The sequence below is a fragment of the Corvus hawaiiensis genome, chromosome Z (assembly GCF_020740725.1).
Source record: "Corvus hawaiiensis isolate bCorHaw1 chromosome Z, bCorHaw1.pri.cur, whole genome shotgun sequence".
NCBI lineage: Eukaryota > Metazoa > Chordata > Aves > Passeriformes > Corvidae > Corvus > Corvus hawaiiensis.
The window spans coordinates 33,495,459-33,512,783 of record NC_063255.1 but is presented as its reverse complement, the minus strand read 5'-3'; the positions used below and the strand labels follow the sequence as shown (position 1 = coordinate 33,512,783).

The window sequence follows — 17,325 nt, the reverse complement described above, 5'->3', positions numbered from 1 at the left end:
CCTCTGTTATCTACAATATACTGCAAAATAACACACTTTTTAAAAAGCATCTGCTATGTTTCTCTGCTGAAATAAGTAAGATTTGGACCTATAGGATTGATTAATTCTAGACGCTCTTGTCAGACCCTGAATACAAATAAAGCTTTCACCTTCTATGTACTGAAGAGCAGGCAGAATTAAGAGTACATTGGCTGCTCTCTGAATACAGTGTACAAACAGCAGAAAAATCTCCCTAATGATTCTGGAATAATACTGGACACCTAAGTTACAAACAACTGAAAACTAATTCCACAATATTTACATTGTGGGAGACAGTAATTGTGTGCAATGGCCCTTCCCTTACTGTGTACTCATCTGTGTGAGTACTGCCAACAACACTTGGTGATATTAGCTCCAAGATTATGCTGTCTTTAATTTGCACGTGTAAAATTTGAGGGAATTATTTGAAAAATTGCTACAGCAGTTTTATTAATAGAGTCTCATGGTTTGCAGCAAGCCAGCTTGCATCAAATCAAAAAGCCACACACAAAGTACCATGCTGGGAATGCACACTAAAATGCACGATAACTTTCTTGAAACAAGTGCTCTGAAGTCAGTGAAGTAGACAGGAATAGAAGCACAAGTGGGCTTTTTTCCTTGAGATTCCCAAATGCTTTTTAGCCAACTCTGCTTGAAATAATACAAAACCAAAGTGAAATGTATTTAAAATAAGTGACAGCTGCTTACCTGTAGTACCAAGAAAAAGCAGGACTGCAATCCAGTATGTCCAGAAGAGGATAAGCACAAAGAATGTCCAAAATGGCTGGAAGACTAACAGCGGCAGGTGAATGAAGACCTTGCCGGCCACGTGGAACAAGGCAATGGTGAGAGCTACTCTTTTGCGCATAATTAACATAATTAAGAACAAGATAACCTAGAGGGGGAAGTTTTCAAATCACATTTTAGAGTACTGAAACAGAATCAAGCTATTCTTTTGCATAGCAAGGATATTCAAACACACTAAATTAACAGATACTCTATCTAGAAGATCACAAGATCAAAATGTAAAACCTCTATCAGCTTCCTCTAGTGATAAATTATTTTCCAAATTATACTTTTGGGGAATTCCATTCTCATAATTATGTATTTGGAATCATCATCAGCCTCAAGCTGATTAGATAAGACCAGGTTCTATCCTCAGTTATGTTTTACAAAACAGTGAAATTGGCAAGTTTTAGCAGAAAGGTAATTTAAAATTTATATTTGACTATGGTGTGGTGATCTTACAGGATGTATGTATATATGTGTGTAATAACATAGGGACTAAAAATCTAGGAGAGGGAACAGAGAGGAACTTTTGGATTAGGATGTGAAAAAAGAGGAAGAAAACAGGGAGTCTACAATTCCTGTGAAATTAGTCAAACATTGTCAGTTTTTGGTAGTAAATTCAGTGACTCTGAAATGAACAGCAAGGCCCAAAAAAGATAAATTGGTCCAATAGTCAGTGTTAGTATTTCAGTTCACAACGACTTGAGAACAACTTCTTTCAGAAGTAGGCTAAGGATTTTTAAATACACTGAGATGACTAAGTACCTCTGAACTGAGAACCTAAGAAAAATCTCTTTGGATTGGCAGTCCAATATCATACCTATTCTTGGAAGTCCCTGTGGACATTTCACAGTAGATGAAAGTAGCTGCAGGGTTAGAAAGTCTCTCCTGACTCAAAATCAGATATTAGAGAACTGTTCCTAGAAAATCTCCCCTGACTCATATTTAGGTATTAGAGAACAGTTCCTGAAAGTTAAAAAAATAACATAATGAAAGAAAATCACTTCAACAGAAATTGTGGCAGAAATAAACTGTTCAAAAATGTGTGCAATACAATGCTTTCACCTGAATAAAAAAAACAGAAACCAACAGGAAGACAAGAACAAGAAAATGATGCAGTCATTAGCAAACCATACCGTGAAGACTGTAGCTGCAATGGCATAGATCAAGAGAGCCTGAAGATTGTCTTTGGCTATTTGAGTCTCAAGAGCACTGGCAGATAGTCGTTGTTTAGCATAGAGCCACCACAGGACTCCTGTACCACCTACGTTTTAGTGAGAAAACAGAAAGGATAAATGAATGATACATCTTCTGTGTGACACAGTCATGCTACCTAGTCCCAGAGAAATGAAACAGTTCTTTCATTTTAAGTCTAATCTGGTACTGAACACTCAAGAGCAGTGATGCTCAACCCAACAGGAACCTGAGAGGAGGGAGAAGTACTTAGTTGTCATCTGTTGCCCTCTTCTCAGGTGAATCAACTCTTTTCACAGTCTCACCACACTATGACCACTTAAGAGACTTGCAGAACCTTGATTCTGTGTTCTAGGGTAAACTGCATGGAAGAATTACTTCATGGGGAGCCCTAACAATGAACAGCACAGCTCCCACTAGACACGTAAGAGAGGAACAAAAGGAAGAATAAATAGTTCTATGGTAGGCTATATGTATGGATGTATATGTGTGTATAACAATGCAGGGGGTAAGAATTTAGGAGGGAGAACAGAGACAGACCTTTGGACTAGGATGTGAAATAGCAACAACAAAACAAGGAGTCTACCGCTCCTGGGTAATTGAAACAACAAGGATCAGCCTGATGCTGGAAACAGCACCATAATGGTATGTAGCTTAACTTGCTTTCAGACAACATCTTGGACACTGGAAAAAAAATTAGTGAAAGGCACAGGAGGCAAATACAACGTGAGGTACTATCTTCTCATCCCTGTTATGAAAACCTAGCCTTATGGCCAGAATAACACTCTCCTATTCTAGCTGCCTTTCCAAGATAGAGCTTTTCTTAAACACAGGTCTCCAGCCCCTCAGAGAGATAACCTCTCCTCTCTGAGACATTTCTTTTTTCTTTTGAGTGTCCTTCTCTGTTCTGGTGGTATTTCTGAATCAAATGCATGAGCTTAGTCGGGAGGTTGTACCAGATGAGCCTCTCTGGTCCCTTCCAACCTTACCCATTCTGTGATCACATGTTTTTGCTGAAGGTACTCTGTTCAAGTCTAAAATGAAGAATGCTCTTTCGACATCTCCTAAACAAACAGCCAAGACAGAATAAGCAGTATGTGTCATAGAAGACAGGTTTTTATTCAGGCTGTGTAAAGGATGAAACTTTTTACAACATAGTAACAGCTGCCAATAATATAAGTCATTCCACTGTTTCACTGAACATGGTTTCTCAGCTTCTAAAGAGAATAGAAATGAAAAAAAAAAAAAAAATCTATATTTTTCCTTTTCCCTGGTCATAGATTGTGAGGCCATTAAGCAGAAAACCAAAGTGATCCTGAAAAAATACAGATGATCTGCTGATTTTTTTCCATCCACTGCAGTCATGGATTGCAAGAATTAAATCACTAGTGCTTCCTAATACGATTATTGTGGGTTTTTTTCTTCCCTACAGTCATCTGCCCAGACATTTTGGCTTATCTACTCAGTAAGAAGCGTAGAAAACTTTAGTTTTACAAATTTAAAAGCTGATCTGATAAAATAAGGCTATTTTCATACAAGCTACATCATTTTGGAAGAGATAACCTTTGGACATTTCCAAGATAGCATGGCCGGTTGCATTTCACACATGATCTAGGTCATGCAGGTCTTCCTGAGCCATATGGAAATATAAGGATTTTATTAGAATTTCTAGACAAGAACCTTTACTTCCTCTCTTCAATAAGAGGTCTTAAAGAGCTACTCAAAGAACTGAAGGGGCTGATGAACATGTCAGGGTGGTAACATATTCAGCTGCATAAGCAATAGCTGCCCTTTGATTTCTTCATGCACCAGCCATCAGACACAGCCAGGTGTGCTGCCTTGCTGACCTATTTGGAAGGCAGGTTAAGAAGTAGGCAACGTTTAGGGTTGTGCTACAAGTGCTGTGAGGAATCTCCTGCACTGACACCTGTGGGGTCTAGTGAGCTAAGCTGACATGAAGATTGCCTGCCAAGCAGCATATGCAAATATCCAAGGAGCAATGTACTCTGAGAGAGGTCTGCAACTACTAAGGTGGCATTTCTGATGTGCATTTTGAAAGGGACTCAAAAACAGGCTGAAGGGAAATGCATGATCCAAGATCTGTATGGGATGTAGCTGGGCTGAGGACATGGAGCACAAGGATTAGAACTGGGTGCTCACACTGGGAGACAAGCAAGACTTACCAAGTGATCCCAGAATGACAAGAATTGTTAAAATCCAGACAAGTACTCTTGAAATGTACCTTATTATAACCATCAAAATCATGGACAACACTGCAAGAGAAGACAAATAAAATAAGCAGACTAATTACTTCAAGTAGAAATAGCCTTCCTAATTTTCCCACTGCACTAAGAAAACTGCCTTCCAACAGAATTTTTACAGATTTCTTCTTTGAGTCTTACAAACTCACCGAATAGACAGTTAAGAAAATTAGGCACTTTACAACTTCTGCTTTGATAATGTTGATTAAAACAATGAGAGCACAAATACATTTACACAATACATTAAATACAAGACATAATGTGTGCATACAGACAGAGATGTACTTAGACAATGAACAAACAAACAGCAAGACATGACAGTACTTTGGGTCTGGTAACATGAGCACACCTCCTGAGGACCAGAGCAGAGTCTGCACTCAAATACACATTTCAAACAAGTGCAGTTAATATGGTATCTGTGTATTCCAAAACGTCATGCCAGTCATAAGTAAAAAAACTATACAGCTAAGGCTAAGTGAGTGGGGTGTACAAGTGCATACTCATAGTTTAACACATACATGTTTGTGTTCAGCAGTTACATGCAAGCCACTGGAACCTGGCTTTTTGAATCACAGTCTAACCCACTGTTTTAAAATAAATAATTTCTGTCTAACTATGAAATTAGGAAAACTATTTTTTAAATTAACTGTATGTAAACTCTGCACTAACTTCTAACTGAACAGTAGCACTGCAAATCAGCCACTAGCTTTCAGATTCCAGTTTTCTACCATTATTGCCAAATACTGAAGCTATCAAGATGTAAAAATAAACAGCTTTCCAGTTACAGCTAAAAACATACACAGTGGTCTTTCGTGTGTGTGTAGGGGGAGGTTAATGGTATGTAGTATCCTCTTCTTTTTCCTTTCTTTTTCCCTTCCTCCCCCCGTTTTTTTTTTAACCACAAAAGCAAACTGAAAACAAAGGATCCCTATATCTGATACAGCTTTGCAATGTTTCTTTCTAAATGATATACTGTGCATATGCATAGCTAATATCTTGATCCTCCCACTTCAGGATTTCAGATTTTATACACTGTATGAGTAAAATAGACTCACTAGGAAAGCAATTTATGTGGGTGGGCAACATTCCACTCTAAACAAGATGACTTTGTTAAGACAGCTCTTCAGTCTAGCGCAAAGTGTCACTCTATAAATTAGAGGCATCTCGCAGCTATAGAAACAATTCAGGACCTCTGTACTGTTGGGAATTTCCAGCTCTTTAGACAAGGCTGAGATTTTCAAAGACCTGAAGTTTTTAATTTGGGAGGAAGGGGAAGAAGGAGGTAACATACAGTACAACAAATGGGCATCTAATTTTCCTGTTTTCACTCTGAAAGTTCTCATATCTTTGCGCAAGTACGTTAAATGAAACAAATGAAATCCCCTACATCCAACATTGTGCATTTCTCACCCTGTCCTTTTTATTTGGAAAGGGTTTATTTGGACTGGAGTTGGTAGAAGATGACTACTACAAATGGGAAAAGGGAATATTATAATAAAACTTTGGAAAAAGGGGATGCTCTCTTAACTGTTAAAACTAATGTTGGCTAATTAACAGCCACACATCCACTATCTTGTAATCAGTGGAAGAGAAATAAAAAAAGAGGAATGCATATATATAATACTTCTGAATAAGTTACCCAGCTCTCAAATACAATTTTAAAAAAGCATTCTGAAGAATTTGCTAAGGGATTGTCGCTATTATACATGTTTTTTGCTCATACTGTGGTTAGAGTGTGTTAACAATCTCCTAATGCAGTACACTAAGAAACAGCTAGTAATGAGAAAAACAATTACCTAGTGATAACAAGCAAAGTCCCATTATAATCTCTTTGCTGGTCATAACTCCACTAATCAGCCTGTGTAAGACACTACTGTCACTGACAAAGGTGATCAGGGCCTCTGCAAACTTGGCATAGCAGGAAATGTTCACAGGAGCACAGCGATGGAAGAATGGAATAGGTGCACTGGTGACACAAGAAAAAAAATCAGAAAAAAAAATTACTCCTACTTAATATAAATGCCACATCAACACACAAATGAAAGGTGAATAGATGCAATCATTCTACCCTTACAACATCATAATCAGAAACCATGTGTTGAATGCACAAGTGCTGCTGAAATGAGGATGATCATAATGGAAAGTGATGCAGTTCTTACACATAACCCTGTGAGGCTGGAGTGTACATTCCAATAGGAAATTATTACCCTCCCATCCTTAAATGACAAGGCTCAGAAAGTATATGTTCCTATTTCCACTTAAATGTCTTTCTTTCAAGTGGTGAACGAGCAGCTGAAACAATGCCTTTCACTCATGTTAGAATGGAATACTGGCCCATATTTGCAGCAAAGGAAATTGCAGAATAACAATACACTTCTTGAGAGTATGCATTTTGTGCTAAAGGACATCAGCATTCACAATTGCTGCCAAGCAAAACCAATGTATTTATTCCTAGTCTTTCCCCATACTAAGCTTGTTCTTGTATTGAATTTTACAATCACAGTGTTTCTATTCATTGACTTTGTTAAAATTACGCAAAACATGCCAGGATGTCTCTACTGCTTTGAACGGTTTTGGAAGCACTCTCACAAAAAACTATTGAGACTACGCACTAAACTTTGCACAATGCTCAGAAGAACCTGCTTTCAAGTCCATCAGAGAAAGATACAAGAGAGCAAAAACTTTCCTTTAAAAGTGGCTAATTTTGTTTTCTAAATCTCCCATTTAGTAGCTGTCTGTCTTGCTCATAAAATATGTCAGATCTCAAAGTGATCATTTGATCAATTCCCTGTTACATTTCAGACATTAATTACATGTTCCTTCCTGTAATTGGATCCACTGAAAAAATGTCTTTTGTATTGTTTCACCCTGCCCAATCTTCCTTATGTGAAAGATTTCAGTGGACTGTAGCAGCAATGAACATAATTTTCTGCAGTTTCCCCATTTCAGCAATGACCTAGAAATCAACAATTTTCTGTCCTCAATCACTATTTTTTAAGGCCATGTCTTTCCAAAATTCTAACCATCATTTTAAACACATAGTGAATAAACCAGCTGCCTTAGGCACATCTTTCCTATCCATTGTTTTTTTGGGGAAAAAGGATGACATGCTGAAAACCATTAATGTGTAATTATACTGTAAAGAAATTGGGAGAAATTATGATCACCTGCCATATCTAGGTAATTAGTAGATCCTAGGTTTTCATTTGAAGTCACTGATGATTGCAAATTTTATGGCTCTAGGCTTACTGTGCTGAGTAGGTAAATGCATTTGGAGATGCTCATATTGATGGTCTACTTTCAGATAATAATGAATACAGCAGTTAAGCACAGCAAAGTAATTGTGCATTAGTCACAGTTGTTAAAAAACAAATTAAACCCATAGTGATGGCTGCCCTACTTAAAAGGCAGTCCATGCATCCTCTTAGCCTCTTACAACATAGCCTATTTTGAAACACTGCTGCTCATTATATGCAGTATTACTGAAAAAGACTGAAATTTGAGAGGTTTATTTAATTATTAAGTACTACAACTTCGCAGAAAGCCTAGAGCATTTATAAGTTGTCATTACCAGTAACAAAGCCCAAATTTTGAGGCAGGAGTAAGCAAAAGAATGTCATTCCTTCATCCAAATACAAAAATATCCACTTTGAAAAGCAAACTAATGGAATTAAAGCCCTCTTCCAAAATACATCCCAACAGAGGGAAAACATGCTTTTTGCATCAGAGTTTATATTACTCATCTAATATCCCTTAACCTAAAGCAATTTCACTATCTATTTTAAGTTACCTATTTTCATGTACAGTAATTAATTGCTAAGTTTGTTTTAATTAATTTAAAAAAATAGGTTAGTGATTCCAACAAGCTTTCTTGAGTAAATGGGACTCCTGAGACTCCACTTTTGAGATCTGCTTCTGCTTCAGTGGTACTGACTGAATGAGTATGTGAGGTAAAGTGTCTTAATAAAAAACACAATAATAGATCTATTTGCCATGACCTGTGCTATTTTATATGACCTCTTGATTATATCTTGGCATATTATCTACTGAAAAGGAATTACAAATTTCTAAGAATAGCAACATGATGCTTAATCATAAACAAGAACGAATAAAGTTCAAGCCAGCAGATGGTCTCAGAAGCTGTATTTTTAAAGCAATATTCAAATAAAGTTAGAAGATCCATCTGATTACTCAAGTATTAGATTTCAAAGAGTTTTTCCTTACACTACTACCCATGGGCAAATACAGTAATCTGTGTGAAGGGAGGCGGCGTCTGATTGGAATGCCACACCTAGCTGCTCTTTATAACCTCTACAGGGCAGTCCCTCAGCACAGCTGGTTTAAATGCCACAGGGACTGGACAGGTTTTCCTCCAAATCCTCTAAACAGTCAAGTCATGTCTACTGAGGCTGGATGTGGAAGACACACATATCGCTGACTGCACCGCTAGACTGTACTGCTCTGTCAAAGTTGGACGTAATACCTTGAAGATGGATGGTAAGAGTCCATTAATAGCATCAACTGAAGGCTGTGAAGAAGCCTGGTCATCAAAGAGAAAACATCAAGGGACAGTCTTCACACCATATGCTATCTCCATCCCATGGAATTAATGGGAATCAGAGGGTTCATAACCCTTGACAGATTGCGCTGGTTTCAACTGGGGTAAAGATAATTTTCCTCACAGTGGCTGGTATGGGGCTGAGTTCTGGATTTGCGCTGAACACAGTGTTGATAATACAGAGATGTTTTTGTTATTGCTGAGCAGGGCTTGCACAGAGTCAGGGCCTTTTCTGCTTTTTGCACTGCTGTGATGGTGGTGAAGTTGGGGGTGCATGGGAGGTTGGGAAGAGACACAGGACAGGTGACCCCAACAGACTACAGGGATATTCCAGACCATATGGCATCATACTTGGGTATAAAATGGGGGGAAGAAGAGGAAGGAGGGTACATTTGGAGTGATGGTGTTTGTCTTCCCAAATAACTGTTGCATGTGATGAGGCCCAGCTCTCCTGGAGATGGCTGAACACCTGCCTACCCATGCGAAGTGATGAATTAATTCCTTGTTTTGCTTTGCTTGTGTGTGCAGTTTTTCCTTCCCCTGTTAAACTATCTTTATATCAACCCACAAGCTTTCTACCTTTTACCCTTCCAATTGTCTCCCCAGTCCTGCTAGTGGGCAAGTGAGTGAGTGGCTGTGTGGGGCTGAGTTGCTGGATGGGTTTAAATGATGACACAGATCAAATCTGACTGTTAGGTAAGTTCTTCCTGAATGCCTCAGTCTACAAGAAGTTGGGTTTTCATTTGGTTGTCTCAAGAGGATTCCATTCCACCTTCAAATTACGTTTACTCAAATAATTTCACTATAAAAACCCAAAAACCAGTGCCTAAGGCTTTTTTTGCCTTAGGGTATTAAGTTCAAACTTTCAATCTCAAAAATACTCAAACATATTGTACATTTTAGTAATACCGTATCAAAAAGGGGAAATACTCCCCCTACACAATAGCTTTTTTAAAATAAGTCTTGAGGTAGTTTTTATGAGGAATTTACATAGCATCATTAGAGCTCTAACACATTGTTCTATTCTTCTGCTTTCTAACTAAGCTATATTCATTGAGACTGAATGACGTGGGAGCACACAATGAGAAGTCAATATAATTCTGGCAAAAATTAAGACTAACAAGCCTTTTCAGTACGCAAACTGGCAGTGAAGTTTTCATTTGTTTTTGTATTACTGCTGTAACAGCTGACTAGCTGCATGGAATATTAATCTATATAGGGAAAAGTAAAAAAAAGTTAATATTCCAGCTGCCGCTAATTGTCACTCTAATACAAAAAAAAAATATTCAGTGGAGAGGTTACCATGTAAACAACAAAGACTTAAAATCAGAGTTTGTAGAACTGACACAAATATCACATTTACTAAAAACATGACAGGAAACTATGCATAAAAAAAGACTCTGCAGTTACCACCCACTACTGAGTGTATTTGAGAAGATAAATTTTGAGGAAACACAACATGGCTCTTCTTGAGTTAGTGCAATTACTGACAGAAGGCTGTGCACAACAGCTAACAGATCACTTCTTTTCTCAGCAATGCTCATCTCCAAAGGTCCAGTCAGTATAGCTAGAAGAATTTATGAAGCTATGAACTTTGCAATCCTACTGCACAAACAGCAGTCCAATATAATACTTAAAGCAATAAACCTAAAAATGATCTGTTAATAAAATATAGCCCTCTTTTTTGTACTTTACTATCCTTATATTAGTTGTTTGGGACGGAAAGAGCAAAAAATGAAGCCATTTGCATCTATCTGACTGACTGAGGTAAGGTATAAGAAGCAAATGCTGCAGAGAGCTGTGCATCCCTACATAATTTTTCCTCCCAAAGATTAAAAGTGTTCCACTATTGTCTCAGATCTGCATTGCTGACTGGCAGCTGGCTACAGATAGGGTGAAAGGCAGTAAAACAGCTGATACTTGAAACAGTGTCAGTCACATAAGATAGAAGAGAATTTGAAGATATCAGCTCAATAGTCTCAGTAACCTATACATAGAAAATTTGGGGTTTTCTTTGAGAGTTATTTTCAATACCTTTTGAAAAAGAGTATTTTATAAATATATACAAGAATGTACTGAAACATCTACCTGGTAAGAGTGAACATGTGCTGGTATTTTCTAAAGAACTGTCATGAACAAAACAAATCTCTGTTCCCTCCACCCCAAATCAGACAACTTATTAATATTACCTCTCTGGAACAGGATATTTAGGACATAACTTGGCAGCCCTTGGGTCTGTAGTATATTCTGCTGGCTGTAGTTCATAGCTACACAGAGTGGATCCTGTTGAAAAGGAAAAAAAAAATTGGTGTGGAAAACAAATAAAAATCAAACATTCATATTCCTTGCAAACATCATTAAAACTGATACAGCTGCTAATTCTGCACATCCTCATGTTATTACCAAGAAGCTTTGCTACAATTCCTCCTGTAAGGTAGCGGTGAATCCAACACAGTCGTCAGTAGAGTACAACAACACCCTCCATCTAGCTTTGGGTTTTCCAAAGTTTGGGTATTTGAGTGGAAAAGACTAATTCACAATACAGTATAAAAGAGAAGGACACAAAATACTATGAAGTCCCTCTCCCTGGCTATTCCACCATGTTTTTCTTGATCATTTTTAAGGCATGAACATTGCATAACACAACATGCATGATAGAAAGAAAATATTCTTGGGTTTGCAGCGGTTTTTTACGTGTGCATATTCAAAATACAACTGGTCTACAGATTTCAGGGAGAGAAACAATGAACCTGAACTGATAAAGTTAGAAAGTTGGCTGAAAAATAACAGAAGCTCTGCATTACATATCCAAAGCTTCTAAAAAGCTGAACTCTCTCCATTAAACAAATTGGTACAGCACAATAAAGATCAAGTTGCCTATAACAAAATTCAAACATAAATTAAGTTTTCCTTTGTACCTGACACTTGCCTAATGGAAGTGCCTTACCTAGGAGAGGTTTCTTTCAATTTATCTATAATGAAGACACTGAACATCTGACCCAATGCTTCTAGGAAATCAGCAACTTCCAAATCAGACTGGAGCCCTGGTATGTCAGAAATTGCAGAGGTAAGGAAGCCTCCAATGATACAAGCTGCCTATCCAAAAATTAATTTCCTTCCAAGCTTGTTTCCTAATAGATTGCTTACTTCCAAATGCAAGGGCTTTTAATACATAACTTTCAGTGTCCTTTTTCCCTACGCAATACACTAAGCATTTATCTTAATAAGGACTTATCTTAATCTTGATCATCCATATAAACAATTCTTTCCATTATTAAAGTCTCCTCTTCAGGAATACTTTGTAGAAGAGAGTTCTGCAAACTGGATCTGGATAATACATATACACTATTACCCAAAATAAACCAAGACTTTTGACAAACAGCTTTATCTTGGCATGCATTACACAAAACAGAACTATTATTTGTAGAATTTGTAGAGCATTATTTGCAGAAATTTTATTTATCATTGCTTTATTTCTACCTCTATGAAGAGACCTCTTCTATTTACAGACAGAAAGAGCAGAGAGCCTACTTAGCTGCCTCAGCTGCTCTCTATCTAATGCAGTCTCTGGAACACTATTTAAGTACAACTTCTACAAAGAGGTTTTTTGGAAGCCAGTTCTAACCACCAAATGCACTATTGAAGAAAATTAGATTTCCTACAAAGAAAAGTTACCAGGTGAAACATCTGAAATGCATTTTCAATTATACTGTTAATATGAATCATTATGCCTCTGCTTGCCTATGTGGAAAACATGGCATAAGATAAACAGACATCAGACAAAACAACATTCCTTAGATCTTAGTTGTAAATGTAGTATCTAAAATATTTTGTCCTTCTTGGACAAAAGGCTCTATACTGCTGCAAAAATTTTTAATTTTTTCTTGTACATATGAAAACTTCCAGATCATGTGCACTTACTAACAACTCCATCTGATAGAGGGGCTGGCAGTAGAGAGTGTTACAGGTTTATCTTAAAAGCCAAAGGAAAAAGAAGATTGCAGATATTTACATTTATTTTGCTTTGAATATAGACTAAAAGATAAGTTATAAAGATGGATGACAGCCAGCTCAACATGACCCACTTGCACCCAGGTGGCCAAGAAGGCCAATGGCCTGTTTCAGAAATAGTGTGGCTCGCAGGACCAGGGCAGGGATTGTCTCCCTGTACCTGGCACTGGTGAGGCCACTCCTCAAATCCTGTGTCCAGTTTTGGATCCCTCACTGCAAGAAAGACATTGAGGTCCTCGAGAGGGTCCCGAGAAGGGCAACGGAACTGGTGAACGGTCTGGAGCACAAGTCTTATGAGGAGCAACTGAAGGAGCTGGCGGTGTTTAGCCTGGAGAAAAGGAGTATCAGGGGTGATCTTATCACTCTCTACAACTGCCTGAAAGTAGGCTGTAGTGAGGTGGAGGTACAGTGTTAACTGTTCTCCCAGGTAACAAGAGACAGGGCAAGAAAAAATGGCATCAAGCTGTGCCAGGGAAAGTTTAGACTGGGTATTAAGAGTAATTTTTTCACCAAAAGGGTCATCAAGCATTGGAACAGGCTGCCCAGGGAAGCAATTGAGCCACCATCCCTGGAGGTACTTAAAAAGACATGCAGATGTGGAGCGTAGGTAAATGGTTTACTGATGGACTTGATGATCTTAAGGGTGCTTTCCAGCCTAAATAATTCCCTGGTTGTGATTCTATGGTGAGAACAAGGAGTTCTATGAGAAGAAGTGGGATGTGTGTTATGTGGACAAGTGTATACAGATTCATGACACACAATGTTTGGGGTCAGCTTGGCCATTCTGCCAAGTGACCACTGTGAACTACAGTTTAAGTATCTTATGCAAAGGCCCCCACATCTAAACAAGCCAGAGGGACAGGACTGATATGTGGATGCCCATGCTCCATTTTGACTGCTAGCAGTTCAGGCAGGAGAGAAAAAGGGTAGGATTTGCTATGGAGAGGAAAGGAAACTCTTTGTACAAATGTGTATCTGAAGACCTGTTTGGATCACAAATATAAACGAAGCAAAATCAAATACCAGACCCTGATCTGAATACAGGTCACAAGCCATTCAAGTAAGACCTGCAGGGTAACCCAGTACACTTCTGGCTGTAGAGGAAACTTGAGACACCTTGACAGGTCCCTCTGGAAGCCAACAGTATGTTCCCTCCTGTCATGCCTGACAACTCAGGCTGCCACTACCATCTCTTGCCTGGGAACTGCTTTTGGGCTACTCTGGATCTTTGCCCTCCAGCTGCCTACCTCACACGGCATGCTTCTTTAGAGTTACAGCCAAGCACAGAAATATTTTCCTGGAGTTTGTCAAACAAAGGGTATTAACCACCCTGTATTTAAAGAAACTACCAGTCCCAAAGCCAAAATAATGCCCATAAGATTATTAGTCCTTTTGTCCCATATAACTAGGCAGAAACTCTAATTATTCCCATAAATACTTATTTATATTTTGAACCTTCCAACTTCTCTAATACTGTGTAGGAGAGTTTTAGAACTCAAACGCGTGCTTGAATAACGTCACTTTACATTAAATTTAAAACTGATTTCTTAACAAAAGAGTCCGTGTGCATCATTAAATAGAAGTTTTCATTTTCTAAGGTGAGAGAGAGAAGAATGAACTTCACTGTCAAACCTTCCACTCCCTATGAGTTACTCTAGGTTAGTAGAGACTGTCTAGCACAGCCTATCTTTTTGTTGCTCTTCAAGTTTGTAAGGCCTGAAAAAGTTTAAGGAAACATTTGAGTCATCTACCTTGCTGAGATAATTAGTTTACCAAAGTCACTACTTTTATTCCTAAATTATTATCACTCATAAATGTTTCAAAACCAGTATGTGCAGAACACAGAAAACAAACTAAAAGATCATTGAAATAATACATCTTTTGCTTCCTACAAGAATGCACATATTTCTTCTGGAGAAGCCCTTAGGCAAATGACATCAAACTGTCCTACAAGGATTGCATTTCAGATCCCAACATGTTTCAACCTTAAAGAAAAATACTTCTAAACTATGCAGAGCATCTGTTTTAGGGCTACTGGTGAGCACATAGTAGTGTGCCTGACCTGTGTGTGCACACTTTGGTCCCACGATTCTGTATTTGGTGGTTTTACACACAAAGTGGTGTCATGGAGACATACCATGGCTTCTGTTCCATGGTGTCTTTTCAATGAATAGAACTGCTCCAGCCATTAGAACGTATTGGGAGCCATAACTGGAGCAAAGTATCTCAAGAGACAAACTTCCAACCTAGCTGTAGGAACTTCTTTTCTAAATCTCCTTTCTCTTTTGTCTAGGCTTGGATTAGTAAGGAGCTAAACAGCCATTATCTCTGGCATTCACAGAAAATAGCTATATTTAGCCCAAATTATATATAAAGATGCTGTAGAAAGCCATAACTTTGACTTCAAAGATTCTTTCTAAATGAGAAGGCAAATTATTGCAAGTCTTGTGTGCTCAGAAGACACAGTGCACAAAAGACATAATGCCGTGCTTTCCACAACAGTACAGTAAACAGGAAGGTCCAAACTAACCAAAGGTGGTTAGATAAAAATACTTTTAGAGACCAGAGCTCCAGTACAGCTTTCCTTCCTGTATTTGCTGTACTGTAAACCAACAAACAAACCCCTGCTAAAGCAGCATTACTATCAAGAGTTTACAGCTTGAGAAATGGTAGGATTTCCTAAGTCATCCAGTAAGAGGAGCAGTCCACAGAGGACACCAATGACATTTATATTCCCTGACTTATAGTAGTGGAAAGCATACCAGGGGTTTTGGACTCCATTCTGAGAGCTCAGCAGGGTCTACCCATCTATCAACACTTACTAACAGCAGCTAAAACAAGGACTTTCAGATATAGAAACATGGACTCATATTCAGAGTCAAGGATTTAAGCAGAAAAATACAGAACTATGCAGAGACAACATGGATAGCTTCAGTATCAGGAGCAGCACAATCACCTTAGAAGTTTAGGAGTATGTTTTGTTTAAGCTACAAAGAGCTCCAAGCAGCTCCACATACCCCTTCTCACACACACATGGCAAAGCACAGCCTGAGAGACTACAAACCACAGTTTTGATGAAGTAATTTATATGAACCTCCATTCTGAGTCTGACATGGTGTGTGTATTGTGCACAAATGTGGCATGACATACGTGATGTGTTTAATGCTTTCTTAGCATGCATGACACCACAGCCATCATCACAACCAGCTTCATGAGAGGAAGACTTTCTTCTAGGACAGGGTAAACCACCTAGCTGATCAAGGGAAGCCAGTTGATGTAATATTTTTCAAACTTCTGGAGAAAATGTCCAGCCCACAGCTGGATAAAGACATCCTGTGATGGGTGAGCAGCTGGCTCAGGGGTCAGGCACAAAGGGTTACAGTGAATGGGTGACATCAGACTGGTGGCCTGCCACTGGTGGGATTCCATGGGCCTCCAGCTGAGCCCCTTTGCTGTTCAACATCTTCACAAACAACTCGGACACAAGACTGAGGGTCACAGTAAGTTTGATGATACAAAATTGGGAGGAGCCATTCACTCTCTCAAAGGCAGAGGCCCTGCAGAGAGGCCTCAACAAATGAGAGGGCTGGGTAATCACCACCTGTATAAAGTTTAAGAAAGACAAGTGCTGGATTCTGCACCTGGGACAGGGCAACCCTGGATGCATGGACAGACCGGGGAATAAGATCCTGGAGAACAGTGCTGTGGAAAGGGACCTGGGGGTCCTGGTCAAGGGCAAATTGAATATCAGCCAGCAGTGCCCTGGCAGCCAGGAGGGCCAACCTTGTCCTGGGGTGCATCAGGCACAGCATCGCCAGCTGGGCAAGGGAGGGGATTGTCCCACTCTGCTCTGCACTGGGGCAGTGTAGATACAAAAATGCTGCTAGCAAGGATTTTCTTGCTATTTTCTAAGTCCGTGAGAGACTTCTCTCTCACGCAGAAGAGGTAGCAGGGAATGTAAACAACCAAGCCACCTGCAACCTTGAGAAGTCTTGTTTATGGTATAGTAGAAAAATATTTTGACAATGGATGTTTTAGGATTTTAGCCAATCACCCCCAAGGGGTGGCTGATCCTTTGTCCAATTAGACTATGAAGAAAAAAGTCTATAAAAGAGTTTGTAAAATAATTAAATAAGGCAATCTTGCTGCACAATTCCTGCCTGCTGGATCTTCTCTCCTCCTCCTCCCTACGGCTGCGGGACACGGTGATATACCCTAGGGCCCAGGCCTGCAGTAATAGGGCAGCCTCACCTCGAGTGCTGGGGGCAGTTTTGGGTGCCACAATATGAGAAAGATATTAAGCTCTTGAAGAGCATCCAAAGGAGGGCACCAAAGATGATGAAGGAACTTGAGGAGAAGCTGTGTGAGGAATGGATGAGGTCACTTGGTTGATTCAGCCTGGACAAGACTGAGGGGAACCTGCAACTTCCTTGTGAGGGGAAAAGGAGAGGCAGGCACTCTGAGTGAATGGCCTGAAGTTGTGTCAGGAGAGAT

At 39.2% G+C, this 17,325-nt stretch overlaps 1 protein-coding gene across 8 annotated transcripts in view; it reads right to left on the bottom strand.

Annotated features, from left to right (window-relative positions):
• The window catches only part of SLC44A1 (solute carrier family 44 member 1), an 83,356-nt gene that overhangs the window by 33,049 nt on the left and 32,982 nt on the right, over positions 1-17,325 (bottom strand). For all 8 annotated transcript variants that reach the window (XR_007200785.1, XR_007200784.1, XR_007200786.1 and 5 more), the window contains exons 5-9: positions 11,010-11,103; positions 6,059-6,228; positions 4,185-4,274; positions 1,944-2,071; positions 727-913 (exon numbers count right to left, since the gene is read on the bottom strand). Coding sequence is in view for 5 of the 8 variants with exons in the window: in XM_048290768.1 (XP_048146725.1) it covers positions 727-913; positions 1,944-2,071; positions 4,185-4,274; positions 6,059-6,228; positions 11,010-11,103 (669 nt within the window). In the remaining 3 variants the exon portion in view is untranslated. The remainder of the gene's footprint in view (positions 1-726; positions 914-1,943; positions 2,072-4,184; positions 4,275-6,058; positions 6,229-11,009; positions 11,104-17,325) is intronic.